The 18,679-nt window shown below is 40.8% G+C and overlaps 1 protein-coding gene and 1 long non-coding RNA gene across 3 annotated transcripts in view; one reads left to right on the top strand and one right to left on the bottom strand.

Annotated features, from left to right (window-relative positions):
* LOC135183532 (uncharacterized) overlaps positions 1-18,679 on the bottom strand; it is an 87,680-nt gene that overhangs the window by 51,582 nt on the left and 17,419 nt on the right. The gene's annotated exons all lie outside the window — the stretch shown is intronic.
* On the top strand, positions 13,141-15,104 carry MAP1LC3C (microtubule associated protein 1 light chain 3 gamma). Its single transcript, XM_064158635.1, has 4 exons — positions 13,141-13,250; positions 13,331-13,386; positions 13,523-13,629; positions 14,585-15,104. The coding sequence occupies exons 1-4, from the start codon at positions 13,193-13,195 to the stop codon at positions 14,883-14,885; spliced, it is 522 nt and encodes a 173-aa protein (XP_064014705.1). The 5' UTR covers positions 13,141-13,192; the 3' UTR covers positions 14,886-15,104.

Below are 18,679 nucleotides of genomic sequence, written 5' to 3'. Positions count from 1 at the left end.
TTTTCAGCTCATCTCTTTCTTTCCTTTCCATCACCTGTTTTTTTTACCCACACTTATAAATTGAAAGGCATGTAAGTAGCGAATGTTGAACATCCTGTAATGATGAGGGACAGTGCTGAAGGCCAGAGTCACTCCTGAGGTTGCCTGCAATAAAGCAGTTACCTGTGCTAGAGCCATATAAGTAGTTTTATGCTCCTTTCTCTTGCCAGCATCACAGCAGGCTATCATTTTAGAAAAACTCTGTAGATCAGCAGGAACAAGGCAAAAAGTCCTTATTCTCTCTCTGAAATTTTTGCCTCATAAGCTCTCTGGGGCAAGGACTGTCTTTTATTACCTGACTAGGAAGAAATGCCCTTGATTTCTCAGGCATCCTTAAACACCAAGAAAAGGCAAATACTGAATATTACTGACCTTGGAGCTATGGACAGCCAGAGGCAGTAGGTATTCACCTCACTTGACAGGTATGAAACACATGCTCTGGCTAAATGTAAGAACGCTTGGCAGATGGTGACTGTCGGTGAACAATCTCAGGTTGATAAATTTAACCTAACAACTGCTGGACAAATGCAGTGAAGTTGTAAAGACTTTCACACTTGGAGCACCAGGTGGTTATTTTCATAATGCATGCATCTCATCAGCCACTTTTAATCTCTGCTTTATGTTTCTCTAGCTTTGTTCTGTTCTTTAGGGTAAAAGAAGGTGTCTGACTCTGCTGTGAGTAGTTTTCCAAGGCTAGTTACTAACTGGATGGGAACAAAAAAGCAGCTTATTTTCAGTGCTTTCTGGAACTGTAGGCTGTTTCAAAGCCCAGCATGTAGGGCTTAAGTCTGGCCACAACTCATTGCATAAACTCCTGTGCTGTGGCAGGATAGGATGAGACAATCACAAGAGGTGCCTATTAGAAATTATCCTGTACTTCTGTGAATATCCAATTAAAGCATTTCAGATTAAATCAGCTACTTATTCAAACATTTTTGAGCATTGTTCCCAGCATGGCAAAGCAGCAGGGAGCACAGATCCCTCCTGCCTGCAGTCTTAGGGAGATGCCTCATGGCAATGCCTGGCAAGTTCTCAAGGGTAGCCCCAGTGCACAGCCATAGCACATCTGTCACAGCCCCTCCATGGGAGTGACTCCTTGCCCAGGGCCTGACAGCCAAGGAGAAAGGACTGGAGCTTGTAAAAGCAGCACCCATTGCCTTGAGAACTTCCTCATTTCAAGAAGGGCTTGCAGCAGGCTGGGATGGCAATGGGCTGCCAAGGACTACCACTACGGGCCTCTGTGTTCATCACTGCCACAGCAGGACAGCTTTGCCTTTCCTCTGTTTCCTGAATCTGGTCTGGATGTGGTGGAATCGCCATCCCTGTGGTGTTCAAGAAAAGACTGGATGAGGCACTTAGTGCCATAGTCTAGTTCATTGGACAGGGATGGGTGATAGGTTGGAGTGGATGATCTTGGAGGTCTCTTCCAACCTCGTTGATTCTATGATTCTGAACAAAGGCTCACTGAACTCATTACATTTCCTTTTATAAGTTAATTAGCTACGGCAGTGAGAAATCACTGTGGTTTTTGATATTCAGGAAGGCTAAGAAATACCTTAGAGTTCTGTGACTGTCAAGCAAAACATGAACGTTGGTTTGTTTGGCTTTTTTACTTTCAAGTCCATAGTGCTAGTATAAGTAGGTTTTTAATTGACCTCACTGAAAAAAATTGTATAACACCAAAGAAAATGTTCTATATCCTTATACTGTCAATTCAACTATATACTTGTTTATAGTTGTTTAGTGTCTTATAATTACATGTGCTTAGATTTTGATACTGAACATGATTTCTTTCCTGCCTTTTCTTTTTTCATTTTTTTGGTAAATCTTTATTAAAAGCCATGACAAATCTACCAGATACAATTCTGCTACAGCTGGGAGTAGCATAAGCTAGGAGTGATTGCTGAAGTCAAATAAGTGAGAAAGAAAAGCAGAAAATTTATTCCAGATGCCTCTGATCAAGCCAGTTTTATTTAGAAATGTGTATTCACTTTAATGTCATTGTATTCAAGAGTGTATCTTTTTACATGAGGGAATGCTACACCCAAACAAAATGCATCTTGTTCCCCAGCAGTCTGCACCACTGAGCCAATTCCTACTGAAGCAAGCAGAAGCTCACTGCCAATTTAATTCAGGATTGGAAATATGTCACAAATTATTATTGAAGACAAATCTTACTGGCTGGATGAGATTTAGTTAATTTACAAATATATTTATGGGTTGTTTTTTTTCAATATGAGTTAGTTAGAAAAAGTCACTCTGCATTAAAGGATATATAATCACATTTTAATTTTTATCAACTCTTATTTTATGTGCTAGGCTGCATAAATGAAGCCCTTTGGGAAAGAGATGAAGATAGATGAGAGGTACTGAAACTCCTGCATTCTCTTTCCTCTGGAAAGTGGTGATGTATACAACTGCCTGATCACAGTAGCCCATCTGTCTTAACAGAATACATTAAGTAGAACCATAATGCTTTGCTGAAAACAGAAGCCAGTACTACATCTGCTCTGATGCTAGAGTATCAGCCAAGATTTTTCTACTAGAAGTTTCAACATCCTAGAAAATGTTAGCATGACCTCTGCAGAGAGAGGAATGTTCTCAACAATTTTTAATGCTCAGAGTAATGAAACCTCAGATAAAAAGTATACTCTGCAAAGATTTCTCTCACCAGCTCATGCTGACCAAGAAGACACAGCATCGGTTTTGGGAAGATATGAACTTCTTGAAGTTACTAAAGAATCTCAAGTACAGATTTTAAAACATGATCTGGAGATACCACCTCAAGCCAAAATCACATCAATAGCATTTTCATCTTTACCACCTAAAATGCAACAACTAATGCTGTCCACAGGTAAACACATCTCCAAACCAAGACATGCTACAGAAATACCAGGTGTAACTTATATATGGCCAGTAATAAAGGTGGAAGAGGCTTCCAGGCCCTTTTGGGAGAATCTTCAAAAGTATTTAGTACCAACCAGCTCAAACTTAACAGGACACAATTCTAGTCCAGATTTACTAAGTGAAGATGTGAAATGTTCTCCAGCAGCCCCAGTGAAAGAGCTTTCACAAGGAGAGCTAGACAGAAAGACAGCAAGATCCTATACTCTTATTGTAAAGTCATATAACAGTGTCATTTCAGGAATTCTGAAATCACTGACCAACATCAAGAATAAGGAGTATGAGAATGTGTACTCACTTTCATCTATCAGTCCTATGGGAGAGCAAGTGAAAATTCCTTTCTTTAAGGGAAATGCTCTAATGATATATGATGGGCAAGTTTACATTCTATATGAAATGAGGCATGAATTTCTGTCACCGGAAGTGGAAATGTATGGCTGTGATATGTCGGTTATAACAACCAGAGTCTGGCTCATTACATGTAGGGCTGTCTATGACTTAATGATTGAAGTTCCACATCCACTGCTGTCAAGCCAGTATGTTGTCAAACAGGACACAAAAGTTCTTATGAGCATTGCTACCTCTATATACCAAGGTAAAACTTCAGATGCAACACAAGTCTCTTCACACTTTGTGACTACCATCTCACAGCCCAAGCATTGCTCATCTTCTACAGGGAGCAAACAACAGGTAGTAACCTATGGTGAACTCCTAAATGTCTGTGTATGGACAGTAAATTACTTTACTTTTAGTTATAGCTGAATGCCACATGCATTATTCAGCTTATTTATAACAGGACAAGTGCTGCAAAAGAGAAGTGATTTGGGGTTTATTTCACTTTTGTGAGAGAAGCAAAAAACCTCCAGCAAAAAACTGTAAAGCTTGGAGGTCTTTAAGATCTTACAATTTAAAAAATCATAATGCTGAGGGGGGGGGAATCCATCATGAGATACATCAATATTTTAGTATTTGAATAGGACAAAAATCGCTGCATTTAATGGGAACAGCCTGTTGTTATTTAGTGAACAGTAGAGCTGAATGTAGGATAATGGCAAGATATTACCCAAGTGAAAAGGTGAGGTTTCTGAAAACAGGCAATGAATGCTATCATTATCATATTTTAAAGTAACAGTGAAAGGAGAGAGAAGTGCTAGCTTGCAAGGGCTCTCCTGAATTAAATTCTTCTTACTAAGCCACATCCTTGACGTAAAGGATAATGTAGAAAGAAGATGGGAGGTTAAGCTGGGCACTTTTGGATAGTCAATTCCTACTCTTTCTTGTTTCAGTTCCTCAACAAGCCTGCATTTTCATCCACAGAAGGCATGCAAAAAAAATATGAGAAAGAAGCATGTCAAGAAGAAGACAATGCACTAAGAATAAAATTTGGTATTGTTAAAGATGTAAGAGTCTACCTCAACAGAATAAGTGTCCTTGAAGTAACTGGCAGAGCTTCTGCACTTAAATGGAAGGCAACTGCCAGGAAAAAAAGTGGCAAAGGTATGTAACTGTCCATAAAGTATGCATCACCTTGAAATGTTTATTACATACCATTGGTACACTTTTCAAAATATTTTAGTCTTTCAGGCTCCATCATAAAACATTTCTTTTTGATAACCCTGTGATGTTTACAAAGAATTACAGTGCTGACACTTATTATAAGCAGGGCTATTGACAGTCAGGAAACTGACTGTTTTTATAGCCTACCTTTGTTTCATTACCTTCTGTTATTTTCTGCAGGCTTTAACTTAACTAACAAGAATAGAAAATCTTGCTAAAGGTATTTTTAGCCCTTGTAAGCAAGATTTCAGATGAGAAAGCACTTCTTCCCACAGCGTGAGGGAGATCTCTGCTCTCTTCATCTATAAATTGTATCTCTCTACTTGCATCATGCCTTAATGAAGTGATTCTTTTTAATACGTATGCTTAAAATCCCTTCTGATAACTTTAATGATACTAAATTATGCCTAAATAGTCTGCAATAATAGACATTTAGATCATAGATCGTAGCATCTTAAACAGAATGACCCATGATGGTCTCATACTACCTCTTAGATAGTTATGTCTCCTTGAACAGCATACAATTATCACAATTGAAATGGAAACAAGAAATTCAACTAATGCACACATTCAATTTATCCTCAGATGTAAAAGCAGTAAAAGCACAGGATCCCAGCCCAGATCTTGTTTCAATAGTGTTGTATTTAGTTAATCTACTGGTTTAGCAAAGACCCTACTTTTGCAGTCAATCTTAAAAACTCCAGTTTAGTAATATAATGAGCTTCTGGTTGTGTTGATGCCAAGGATGATGGGTCCTTTTTAAGGCTTTAGTATTATTTACTGCAATAAGTTTGTCTACCAACTGGCTGATGTGAGCCTACTGCATGAGGATCATCAGAATCTCCTTGTGGCAGGAATAGTCTTGATCTAAAGCAAGTTTTGGTTTTCTCCTACACTGGCCAGTCTAGATGTTTCTTTTTGGAAATCAAATAAATTATGGATTAAGTAAAAGTTGGCTAAGAGTGTAGGCATTAATCTTCACACATTGTTTCTTTCATTTAATAGAAAACTCTGCCAGTTTTGCCAAAGAGAAAGTAACTAGAGCAATAGAAGTGATCTCAAAGAAGAGGCAGAAGGACATGTATTCAAATCAGAGATGCAGCACTGCAGAGACCATGAAAAAGAGAGAGGAAAAGAATTACTCTGCACAGTGTGAAAGTCCAAAGAACACCAGTGCTGCCACATATGATGCCAGCACTAAGCAAACCTTGTGCACTCAAGATCACTCAGATGACGTTTCCCTGAGTAAAACTTTAGTTTCTGGTTGTAGAGAGGATACTTCCTCTACAAATATGCCAGTTGCAAAGGAAACACCAAGAAAAGGCAATGTAAATAGTCTTTAAAAATCCTTAATGTATGAGAAAGAGCAGTAAAATGCATATAAAACTGAGTGAAGAATGGTTCCACTGCTCTTAAATTAGAAAACTTCAGCATTTGGTGAGGTGGGCTGTTTGTTGTGCTTTCTATTGTGCTTCTGTTCATTTAGTTAAAAGAAAAAAAATCTCAGTTAGTCTTAGTTTTGCATTTAGTATCTTGAAAACACCAACCATTTCTTCTCTCAATGCCTTCTGTTGAGCAGGTTCATTACAACAGCCTGAATGTGCTTTCTCTAGTGAAAAGTGACGAAGGCAAAAATCCTCCAGAACTGCAGGTCGAGTATCACATGATATATACAGAGACACAGGACTCCAGAAGTCACAGCTTTTTTTATGTTTAAAGGCCACTAGCCAGAAATCTTTTACAGAGATGCCTCCAGATTATATATTGAATAAAGTTAACACTATTGTTTATGTGGTACTGCAATTTCAAAAAGTTAATGTATAAATGTTAGTGATTTTACAAAGCTAGGTTTTTAATTTTTACTGTAGCTAATGCAAAAACCCCAATACAATAAAGAATTCAGCCTACTAGTTTATTCTTCATCAAGGGCTTAATCTCTAATATGCAAATCTTGTGGCACAAAATAAATTGGTAGCAATTTAAATGTTATATCATTACGATCCAACATACAGACAGTTGCCTAAGAGACCGCACTGCCAACACACAAATCAAGAATCCTCCTTCAGTGGGATTTTACCCATATGGAAGCTGTAAGGCCCATCTAAGAATCACAGAATCAACCAGGTTGGAAGAGACCTCCAAGATCATCCAGGCCAACCTAGCACCCAGCCCTGTGCAGTCAACTAGACCATAGCACTAAGTGCCTCATCCAGGCTTCTCTTGAACACCACCAGGGACAGTGACTCCACCACCTCCCTGGGCAGCCCATTCCAATGCCAATCACTCTCTCTAGCAACAACTTCCTCCTAACATCCAGCCTATACCTCCCCCCCAGCACAACTTGAGACTGTGTCCCCTTGTTCTGTTGCTGGTTGCCTGGGAGAAGAGACCAACCCCCACCTGGCTACAACCTCCCTTCAGGTAGTTGTAGACAGCAATGAGGTCTCCCCTGAGCCTCCTCTTCTCCAGGCTTAACAACCCCAGCTCCCTCAGCCTCTCCTCACAGGGTTTGTGTTCTAGGCCCCTCACCAGCTTTGTCACCCCTCTCTGGACACGTCCCAGTATCTCAACATCTCTCCTGAATTGAGCCCAGAACTGGACAGAGGACTCAAGGTGTGGCCTGACCAGTGTTGAGTACAGAGGAAGAATAACCTCCCTTGTCCTACTGGCCACACTGTTCCTGATGCAGGCCAGGATGCCATTGGCTCTCCTGGTCACCTGGACACACTGCTGCCTCCTGTTCAGCTACTATCTACCAGTACCACCAAGTGCTTTTCTTCCTGGCTATTCTCCAGCCACTTTGTCCCCAGCCTGTAGTGCTGCTTGGGGTTGTTGTGGCCAAAGTGTAGAACCCTGCACTTGGCCTTGTTAAATCTCATCCTATTGGCCTCTGCCCACCCATGCAGCCTGTCAAGATCCCTCTGCAGGGCCTTCCTACCCTCCAACAGATCAACACCTGCACTTGTGACCAGCCATCAACTGGATTTAACTCTGTTCACCACCACTCTCTGGGCTCAGAAACCTACCCAAGTTTCAACCCAGTGAAACAATTAGAACAACAGAGTAGATGATGGGAAAGGAGGATCCACTGATGGCTTGCCATTTTTAGAATCTTTCTAGAATTTGAGCTCAGCCCCTATGGGACAGAAACTGGTAAACCACTGGTATAACATGTACTTGCAGAGACCTTCACTAGATAACCTTGTCAGCTTTCCTCAAAAAAAGGCACTGATTTTTTTTTTTTTGCATCTAGTTAGAATCTCCAATTTAAACATCACTTGCAGAAAATTGCTGAGAATTTAGGTTTCAAAATCTCAAATTTAAAATCCTAAACCAGAAGCACTGATCACATGGATTGAACTGTTGAGTATATCTCACCATTAATTGGTTGAAAATCAATGTAGTTGAAAAAATGTAATGAATTAATGCTGAGAGATTTCTTTAAAACTTTAAATGGAAGATAGAGCACTCAAGAAAAGCACAATTAGTGCACTTGAAAACAAAAATGACCATAAACAAATTATTCCATCACAATGAGCCAAACACCAGCAGGACAGTAAGAATGGCAAGAATGAGAAAAGAGATTAAATGACTCAAACTTCTTTTGCAGAAGAGACATTTTAATCTTAGAATCCTAAGCTCTGGTAAAAGATTGTCACACAGTCTCTCATTCAAAAGTAACAGAAATAATTGCTATCTCTTGCAGCTACACCAAAATAAACAGCAGAGATATGATTTAGGTTCAAGAAAAGGGTTAAGAAATCAGGAGGCCAAGGACCGAAAGCACATATCAATACTAGCAAATCAGCCCAGAACTTGTGACCTTTACTCTTAGCATTCTGAGCTCATCATCTAGGGCTCAACTAGCAGATGAGTTTGGACCACAAACCTGAGATACTGGAATAAGCATCCTCTAAAACATAAGAATACTCCAGCTGGCTTGTTGGTATTCAGACAATTAGTTACTGGCATATTAATTACTTAAGGCTTAGCCATGAGGGTGGTTTTGCTTCTGTGTCACAAGAGAAGAAAGACAGATTCAGAGTTGTAGAAGGGAAGAAAGCAACTTGCCATATTCAGGGAGGAAACAAATGTTCAGGATGGCTCTTTTAAAAGCCATTAAATTGGCTGGCTGAGTCTGACTGCTTGAGGTCCTTTTCAAACTGCTCTTGCCAGTTTTATTTTCAGTTATAGACAACCCTCATGAAAGCATATATTTACGATAACTACACATAATACTGTAGAAGTCACAGACTCTCTCAGTGCAGCAAATAAGCCTTCATTTTGCCAAGTCACATATTTTCCCTAGAACATCATGCTGCAGTTTTCCTTCCTTCTCAGTTAGGCTGCTTGAATAAATAAATCTCAGTCCCTCTGGTGCTGTATCATTCATATTTGAATTATTAGTCTACACATAACTGTTTTATGCTTTCTGCACTGTATCCATCAGCTTCTCTTGCATATATATCTGCTTGTGTTCAGAATTATTAAGTGCTGGGTGGAATTTATAGCCTGAGTGAAGACCCATTTGTCATCCAAGTTTTGCTACACTGGAATTAACTCAGTAGCACCTGCATACTGATTTATGAAGAAAACCTAATCTCAGTCCATGGCAAACTGGAGCACTTTTCACCATCTAACAGTGGAGTGAATCTCTTCCTCTGGAACACACATAACTTCTAATGCCATTCACATTTTAATATTTATTGGGTTTTTCACTTTACTAAAGTGTACTAACTTTACTAACCTTGGATTTCCCTTCATTAGACATCACACTGTTCAGTCACCCTGACAGAAGAGACTGAAAAGCTTTAGCCCAGCTTCAGACTGGGAGCCCTGCCTCCTGAGCTCATCAGATTAAGCTTTGGCAATGTAAAACCTCACTGCCCCCACCGTTTTGGGTAGGTTATTGTGCCTCTGCAACGTACCTGAGTATTCAGAAATACCTGCAGAGGAAACAAGAGACTTCAGTACACTGATGTAAAAGCCTCAGTATCTTTTTACACCTTTTTTATTGCTACTGACCTTAGTGTAACCAACCCCAACAGCTGCAAATCACAGATTATGTCATTCAAACGTTCATACATGCTACAGGAAAGTCATTCAAACCTTCTTCAAAGCAGGAAAGAACAGAGCGGAATTCACAAAGCTCAAGAGTAATTCACCATTCAAAGAGGTGCTTAGCATTTCTCTCTAAGGAAATATTAAGTTATAGATCCACTCTATGGCAACTGGACATACATATATAGCCACATTGGACAGGTTATAGTGCTATCCTGACTTTGTGATGTGTCAAGACTAGACCCTTCTGGAAGGAACTTGTCCCTCTCAAGCATTCTGCACTTTTTATATAATTTTTCTTCTTTGAAAGTGTGATCTTAGAATGCAGCATGCAGCTGTATAAAGGCAATTGGTAAGGAGTTCTATAGTTTTAAAGTAAAATCACATATGAAATATTGCTGTTTATGTGCATAGTTTTGTGTTTGTTTGGTTGTTGGGGGCTTTGTTTTGATTTATTTTGGAGTTTGTTTTAATTTTCTAAGAGGCAGGGTGGTCCTGTGAACAGGTCATGGAATTTCTGCTCCAAAAACATGGAATGAGTTATCATTTATGTTTTAACTTTCCTGGTGATACTGTGTTCAAACTGTTGCATGAATGATTTGCATTAAGTAATTTTTGCATCTGACAGAGATTTCTACTTCATTTTATCTTGTCTGGGAAGTTCAAATCTCCAGTTCTTCAGAGAAGGCTTGTTTTTTTTTTTCTGAGCTGCTTATATTTGGCATAACACAGGGAGACTTGAATATCCACATAGACCTATATTATTCAAATGACAACTACCAAGCAAGAACAATTTGAGTAAATGCACTTTTTCTACATCTCCAGGCCTTTAACACCAATAATGACCTTCTTTTGAGCAACACAAGTATGAATGAAACAGAAGTCTAAGAAAAGAGTCTTACGTTAGAGCCCATTCACAGTATCACAGTATTATTAGGATTGAAGAGACCTCATAGATCATCAAGTCCAACCCTTTACCACAGAGCTCAAGGCTAGACCATGGCACCAAGTGCCACGTCCAATCCTGCCTTGAACAGCCCCAGGGACGGTGACTCCGCCACCTCCCCGGGCAGCCCATTCCAGTGTCCAATGACTCTCTCAGGGAAGAACTTTCTCCTCACCTCGAGCCCAAATCTCCCCTGGTGCAGCCTGAGGCTGTGTCCTCTTGTTCTGGCGCTGGCCACCTGAGAGAAGAGAGCAACCTCCTCCTGGCTACAACCTCCCCTCAGGTAGTTGTAGACAGCAATGAGGTCTCCCCTGAGCCTCCTCTTCTCCAGGCTAAACAACCCCAGCTCCCTCAGCCTCTCCTCACAGGGTTTGTGTTCTAGGCCTCTCACCAGCCTCGTCGCCCTTCTCTGGACATGCTCAAGCATTTCAATGTCCCTCCTAAACTGGGGGGCCCAGAACTGAACACAGTACTCAAGGTGCGGTCTAACCAGTGCAGAGTACAGAGTACTCTCTACCCACTCCCCAACCCAGATTCCAAAAAATGCAGGAAACTGGGATGAAAAGTGCAAGAAACAAGGGAAGAAGTGAAAATTCCTTAAAGTGTAAAATGAATTGGCAGGTAAAGCAGCCAGTTTTTGGAATGGACAACTCACATATACTAGACAGTCCATGAAAGAAGCACCTCCTCACTTGATCAACAAGCAAAACCTTCGGTCATTTGCTCAGACATTCTCCTCTGCTGCAGTATCATCTATTCAGACTACAGCCATACTTCTCAGACAAACCAGTTTGTACTTGCCCTAAATGTTCCTGCAAGGTTGTTTCAGACTCTCTTCATATACTGCAATTCAGTTTTTCATAGGAGTTCCCTCATTTCTATAACTCTATAGTATGCTCAAATTTTGGACACTGCACCCTCCTGTACAGAGAAAATAATTCCTTAATTAAAACACCATGAGGATATTGGACAAGCTTTTTAGTGTCTTCAAGTGGTGTTAAGTCAATGTGAAGGAGATGCTGTTTCATTGCTGCTTTTGTGCTAACTTCATTTGGGACAAACTCTGTATGATTAAGTCCGTGAAGCTCGGATCTTCTCCATATAAAGCCAACAGATATATCAGAATTCAATTACACAGCTGCAAGCCTGAGACTGTGGGAGAGGCTCTAAGTATGACAACAAAACTAGGCTAGATAAGATATGCAACTCCAAGCTTATGCGTTAATGTTCAGGGACTCATGTGACTCCTATGACTGTAATCTTGGGCTATTGGAGCAGGCAAAACTAGTGTAATGATTCCCTTTGGTAGTTCTGTTTCTGTTTCAGTAGGGTCCTCTGAGTATTCCATTCTCAAGTGTAGTGTTCTTCTATGATTCTCTTCTTAGTAAACTCCTCTAACAGTTTACTAATTATATCACACAAGAATAACTTAAAAGGGAAAGCAGGTAAAAAGGAATAAATTTCACATGTGGATCTAAAATTGAGCATTTCAATGCAGGTGCTATGTAGTCACACACTAGACCTCCAATTCTCTCTGCCTGCAAACAATTAAAGACATTACATTATTAGTTAGCACTTGTTAACCAAAGCTTAAGTCAGCACCTACTCAGCTCTCAACAGAAGTTAGAGCTGTAACTGATAATCAGTTTCAGGGATCACCAGGGAATTCCCTTTCTTTGGCTCTTCTTCTTGCCAGATACTCATTTTCCCTACTAGGAGCTGATGTAGGATCTTATGGTTAAGAAACCACCTCTCTCTGGAAGCTGGACCTCTGATGCCTGTACAAAGTCACACTTTTGCACTTCGTATGCAGTGACAAGTGACACAGAAAGTGGAACTCTAGCGTGTCAGGTTCCCTCACATCTGCAACACAAAAGGCAGAGAATCTGTTTCATCCAATTTGGCAAATGGATGCACCTGAAGACTGCTTGGAACATGCTTAAAATCACAACCATGCACTAGAGATAAAAAACACCCAGAGTTAAAACTCATCTCCCAAGTCATTCAGAAAACAAGCAATTTGATATGCTGTGAATATGGGGGGGAGGGAGGAATAAATTAATCATAAAATCACGGAATGGTTAGGGTTAGCACTGTCAGGCTAGTGTGGTTTTTTTCCATTTGTTATTTGTGTTTGCCTGTTCGTTTGTGGGTTTGCAAGGTTTGGGTAGGTTTTGATTTTTTTCCCTAAACTCAAAGAAATAATTAGAAAGCAGTTTGTAAAGATGAAGAAGGTAACTGATATTCTGGACTGGACAGCTGTAAAGGGAAGACAGGTGAAGACAATCCAGCCTTGGGCAGCACCTTTTAAGCACCCTGTGTGGTAGTCAAAGACCTCTCACAAACTATTACATCGTCCTGTATGCACAGTATCTCGCAGTTCGGATAATTTACACTAAAGAAAGCAAAGAACAGCAACGATGCTGCTAGGACAGACTAGAGAGGCAGGCTCACCAGCAGCACGTTCCACGTTCCACGTTCCTTTGGCGCTCCGCTGTCGACGGGACGAGGAGAGGAAAGCGTGCGAAGGAGGGCAGGAACGCCCGGCAGCTGCGGGGACCGCTCTTGGCGCGGCGCGGCGCTGCACCGGGCACCGCAAGCCGGGGCGGGGTCTGCGCCGGGTCCCATAAGAGCCGTGGGGCGGGGTGGCGGCGGCAGCCGCCGCAGGAGCGGAGCGCAGAGAGGATGCAGGCGGCGCCCGGGGCGCAGGCGGCCAGGCCGTTCAAGATGAGGAAGAGTTTCGGTAGGGACGGCGGGTGCGCGGAGGGGCTGCGCCGCGGAGGGCCTTCCGCACGAGTAACCTTTCTCCTCTCTCCCGCGCAGCCACCCGGCTGGAAGAAGTAGCAGGAATCCGAGCGAAGTTCCCAACTAAAATCCCGGTAAAGCTCTGTTTTGTTACCGGAGGTTATTGCTGTAATTTAAAGGGAAACTCTGGGAAGCTCTCTGAATTGGAGGGTGGGAGGGGAGGAACCTTGATGTTTTAGGCTTCGCTAAGTGTGAGTCTAATTAAAACAGGTAATCGTTGAGAGATACCATAGAGAGAAGTATCTGCCTCTCTTGGACAAAACCAAGTTTCTTGTTCCTGAGGAGCTGACCATGACACAGTTCATAACCATCATCAGGTAGGTAGTCAGCGCCTGTGAGTCTGTGCTGCAGCCGGGGCTTGCTGTTGCTTCTGATGAGATGTTGTTCCGTGCTGTGCTGGAACATCTTGCTCTCTCTGACGGCATCAGGATGAAGGTGTTAGTAACGGCTTCCCTCTCCTGCAAATGTTTTTTTCAGAGGCATGGGAGGGGATGGTGGAATAAGGTCTATGCTTCTTGGATTCATAAAGTTTTCTTTCTTCCCCCTAACTGTAGGGAGTAAGGACATCAAATTCCTGTTCTGCTTTCTTCCTGCATGATGAACTTGGTGCTGGGGCTCTGTGCTTCCTCTTTGCTTACAGTTGTTACTGCCTTTCTCTCTTTACTGTGACTTGCTGAATTTGCTCCAGTTCAAGGCAGGTTTTAGATGTGAGCAGGATGAAATGTGCTTGTAAATTACTCTGTATAAAACGCTACAGGGAAGAAGTCTCCCAAAGTATTTAGTGATGTTCCATGACAAAGTATGCTTTTTTTAAGTGTGGAAAAGATCTTTCTAGATGACAACTTCTGTAAAATATACTTTTTGCTCTTGGAAAGCTTAGATCCTGATCTTTGTATGCAATGTCTCTGGAAAGGACTCTTCTTTTGAAGGTGCTCTAGTTAATAAGTCAAACAGACCATGCTGGAATGTTTTATTACTGTGGTACTACAGAAGCTTTTGGTTTCTACTCAGTCCTTCTCCCTGGTAATTGGGAACTCAAAGCCTAGGCTCAGTAGCACTTATGGTCTAACAGTGCAAGCCTTTCTCCAGAGAGCAAGCTTATCAGCAGAAGTTACTGGAAGCTGAAGGAAATGTGAAGCCATGTAACAACTTCACACAGCATTTCTTGAGCCTAGTTTAAGCAGCTGCTCTGCTTGATGTATTTCATAGACTAAAGCTGAAATGTTATCAAACTTGCAATGCTTAATCCTCTGTTTTTCCTTCTTCACCTAGAAGCAGGATGGCTCTAACAGCTACACAAGCTTTCTACTTGCTGGTGAACAACAAAAGCCTAGCCAGTATGTCATTGACAATGGCAGAAGTATACAGGGACTACAAAGATGAAGATGGCTTTGTGTATATGACATATGCTTCCCAGGAGATGTTTGGGTGCTTTTTACCTACAGCTGAAGGGAAAACTGTGACATTCCTTAAACACTTAAAGTTGGGTCCACATGCTGCAGCAAAGCAATTTCCTACAAATCACACCTGTGACATGAACCTCAGAGATGCTCCTGCCAATATGAGCTCTTGAGTAGGGAGCTATGATCCCAAGCTGGCAGGACCAGCTTAAGGCAGAAATGGCAGTATGCTTTTCCTATATAATAATGTGAATATATATTTTTATATTAGAAGACACAATAGGATTTTTTTGAACTGCACCTCCACTTTTTTGCAATATCAATCTTTTATGTAATTGATTTTTAAGGTTATCTTGGAACATAAGACTAAAATAAAGAATCTTTTTTAAGTATTGAATTGAATGTTAATCTGGGGAAAGACTATAAAAGTCTATCTAGGAAAAGGTGCTAAAATAATTTGGAGCATTTGAGCACTATGCTTAAATGAAGCATTGCTTGCACAGCCACTCTGAATTTTTGAATGGAATAACAAAGGTTAAGTTATATCACACATTAACAAAAGTATACCTAACAAGCAGCTAGATATGAGTTGCAAGGTAAAGCAGACTCTGCTAGTACTGGAGCAGTATTTAAATGCAGTGTTTAATTAAACACTTGGAGAAATTACTTTCTGCTGTTACGATAAAAACTATGACTAAACTAATAACTACTTGTTTAAATAAGCAAAAGTGATTGGTAGTCAGCATAACTTCGGTGCAGATAGCATGAACTGTAGTGTAATCAAGTGTTCAAAAATCTCTTCTTACTAGTAGTTTCTGCTACTTTATGACAGGAGGTAAAGCTATCATATTCATTCCCTATAGGCAACTGCTTGTCAGTTCCCCTGAAGAGTTTCAGTGCTCCTTCTTTCAAGGATGGATAGAATTGTCACACTCGATGAAGAGGTGTACTAGTGTCTCTAGAAAATGTCAAAACTGCCATGTAGTGAGAATTCATCTATACAGAATTGTTTCCTAACCATATTAGGGGAACTCTTGACATGAGGCTTAGTCTGATGTACAGCTCTAGCTCTCTCTACTGGCCTTCCCATATGTGAGGAATGTCTTGGATAGTTGTAAATGTTCTGATTGTGAACAATTATTTTAATATATTACAATATGCAGTCATCAGTCTCTACCAGCCTCATCTTAAGATGGTTAAATCATTACAATATTATGTGGTTCTGTTCAGTACCAAACTGATGTGCAGAATGAGTAATGTAGGAGTTATTAGACTGCAAAGAGAAGTGCTGACAGTTATTTAAATTATGCATAGGAAAGGATTGTGTGTAAGCATTTGCAGTAGTTCTCTTGCACTAATAATTTCTTGAATTTAAAGCTCTGAGCAGACATGGGTTCAAGCCTTTGAACCAGGGGGTTTAGAGCAGTACCTGTCTTAGTGAAGGTAGTGCTTGCCAACTCATGTTTCATGAGCTGAGAAATAAATCATTGACATGACAGTGGAAAGGGAAATGTTGAAGCTATGTTACTACAGGTTATAAAAACACACAAGATTGGAGATCCCAGAATCAGTTGCTTGGATAGATTGAGCTTATGTTTGTAATGGACAGTTTCCATTGCACAAACTGAACTCAAATAGTCATTTGTTACCAGACCTCAGGCAGAGACACCTGTTTGGCAGAAGTACCGTAGAGCAATGTTGAACAGCTGTGGGAACCTTGAGGTGGAACATGCAAGGCTAAGTCTTGCTGTATTCAAACTCTCTTGCTAATCTAAGAGCTGGGCTAATATTTTGCTTCGTTAGCTCCTCTGTCTTACTGTCATGTGTGATACTTTGTACGTGAAGAGAGAAGCACTATGGATTCTCGGCTGGAGCAATGTTGTGTCCAACAGCCAACTTTCTTGGTTTGTAATGTAGTGGCTGAAGTGTAAGTGTTGACCCCTTCTGTATTTACTGACATTAGGCTATGGTGTCTAAAAGGCCAAGTCATCCAAAAAGCTGCACAAGGAGACAGTCAACTGCAGCTAAAGAGCATCATACAAACCTGTTTAAACTAGTCTGCTAAGCTTAGAAAGAAGTCTCGTGAACTGGGAAAGCTTCATCACTGGATAACAGTAATAGACTTATCCTTTTATGAGTTGTTAAAACAGATAGTATTAACCATCAAAACTAGTTTCTAAAAAGTCTCTTAAAAATAAACTAGAAGTTAGATACCTGCTTGTGGGGTTGCTTTGGTGTGAGTAGAGGTTTTGGATTCAACCTATTGTCTCTTAAGTGCAAGGAACAAGGACTGAAAAAGAAGCAAACAGAAAAACTGCTCTGACCTCAGCAACAGATAACTGCAGCTGCTTCCAGTGTAGCTGCTGTTTGAAGAGCTAATATTTGCTCAAGCAAATACCCATTGATTAGACAAGTACATAACTTTTCACAACAAAGGACACCATGCTGTGGTAAGTAAATGTTATTGTTCTTTCCAGCATACCCCTAATCTAAAAAGATAAGACAGAGATGCCACTTGTTTGTGCAGGTATCTTCATTTCTGGGTTATGATATGTCTTTGTATTCTTTAATGTAGAAAATACCTATCAGAGAAAATGTTTTCTGCCATAGACTACCAACTAAATCATGGAGGGTGCTTGGTGTTTTGGCCTCAGAGCAGTTGTGTACAAACAAGTTTTGCTGAAGTATCTTGTTAGATTGGGTTCATGTTGCTCACTCTTATGAGGCCACACCTTGAGTACTGTGTCCAGTTCTGGGACCCTCAATTCAGGAGATGTTGAGGTGCTAGAATGTGTCCAGAGAAGGGCAACAATGCTGGTGAAAGGCCTGGAACACAAACCCTATGAGGAGTGGATGATCTTGGAGGTCTCTTCCAACCTGGTTGATTCTATTATTCCATGAGACCAAGCACTGTCCCATCTTCAAATATTAAGCCAAACTGAAATGAAGTGTGGGATGAGGGCTGAAATTGCCATTGCTGTTGAGATGACTCTTTTTTTTGTAGCATTATTGCAAATAGAATACTTGAGTTGTGACTTAAGCATAGCCAAGTAGAATCATATAGGAAAATTCTTTACCAAGATACTAAAACATGTCTGGTCTTAATAACTGCAGATACTGCTGGAGTTATTAACAGGGAAATACAAAGGCAGCTGGGGCTGCAACCTTGCTGGGCAAAAATGAGATTTTCATGAAACATGCCATTCTTGTCTGTACTGTGATTGTTCTGAGGGATTGTTTCCAATACCTGAACAAACTTCTTTTGAGGTGCATGCTATGGGCTGCATGCACTCTGCTCATAAGAGCAGCTGGAGAAGAGTGCAGGAGCAATTTAAAAAAAACAAAAGACAGCCTCCTCCCCCCTACTTATAAACTCTTTAATATGGTCAACAATGCCTAACTGTGGCCATTTGAGCTGATTTTCTAGCTCAGACATAGGGGAGAGGTGAACATTCCAGGGATAGGCCATAGAATGCAACAATGGATAAGTTAAAGCTTTTAATGCTCCAATGAAATTACATTACGTCTAGAAGCACAGTTTGTTGTTCTCCCCTTGCTGGCTTCTGCTGCTTCAGCTACACCTGCCTGCTATCTTCCCCTGCTGCTGCTTTTGCTGCTTCACCACCACTTGACCCCTTGCCCATCCTCCTTAAGGTTACTACATTTTTGCCTAGTAGTTTAGGTATAACAGTATAAAGAGAAATAAACTATAAGAAATACAATTTCATCCTTCCCTGACTTTCCAAAAAAATCTGTGTTGTGGTGAGTTTTTTCTACTGAGAGAGGGATCCACCCTAACCCGGGACACCAACACATTTGAATTTCAAATGTGTATCAATCAAATTTTTTTTTCTGTGCCTGCTAAGACTAGATTTAGCTGTCTGTACTTTCCTTGTTACAGCTGATGTCCTACAGCCATCTACAAACTGCACAATACTGTATGGAGTGCAAATTGACATTTGTTGCT

This window comes from Pogoniulus pusillus, chromosome 18, assembly GCF_015220805.1.
Source record: "Pogoniulus pusillus isolate bPogPus1 chromosome 18, bPogPus1.pri, whole genome shotgun sequence".
Taxonomy (NCBI): domain Eukaryota; kingdom Metazoa; phylum Chordata; class Aves; order Piciformes; family Lybiidae; genus Pogoniulus; species Pogoniulus pusillus.
This window is presented reverse-complemented; position numbering and strand designations above follow the sequence as displayed.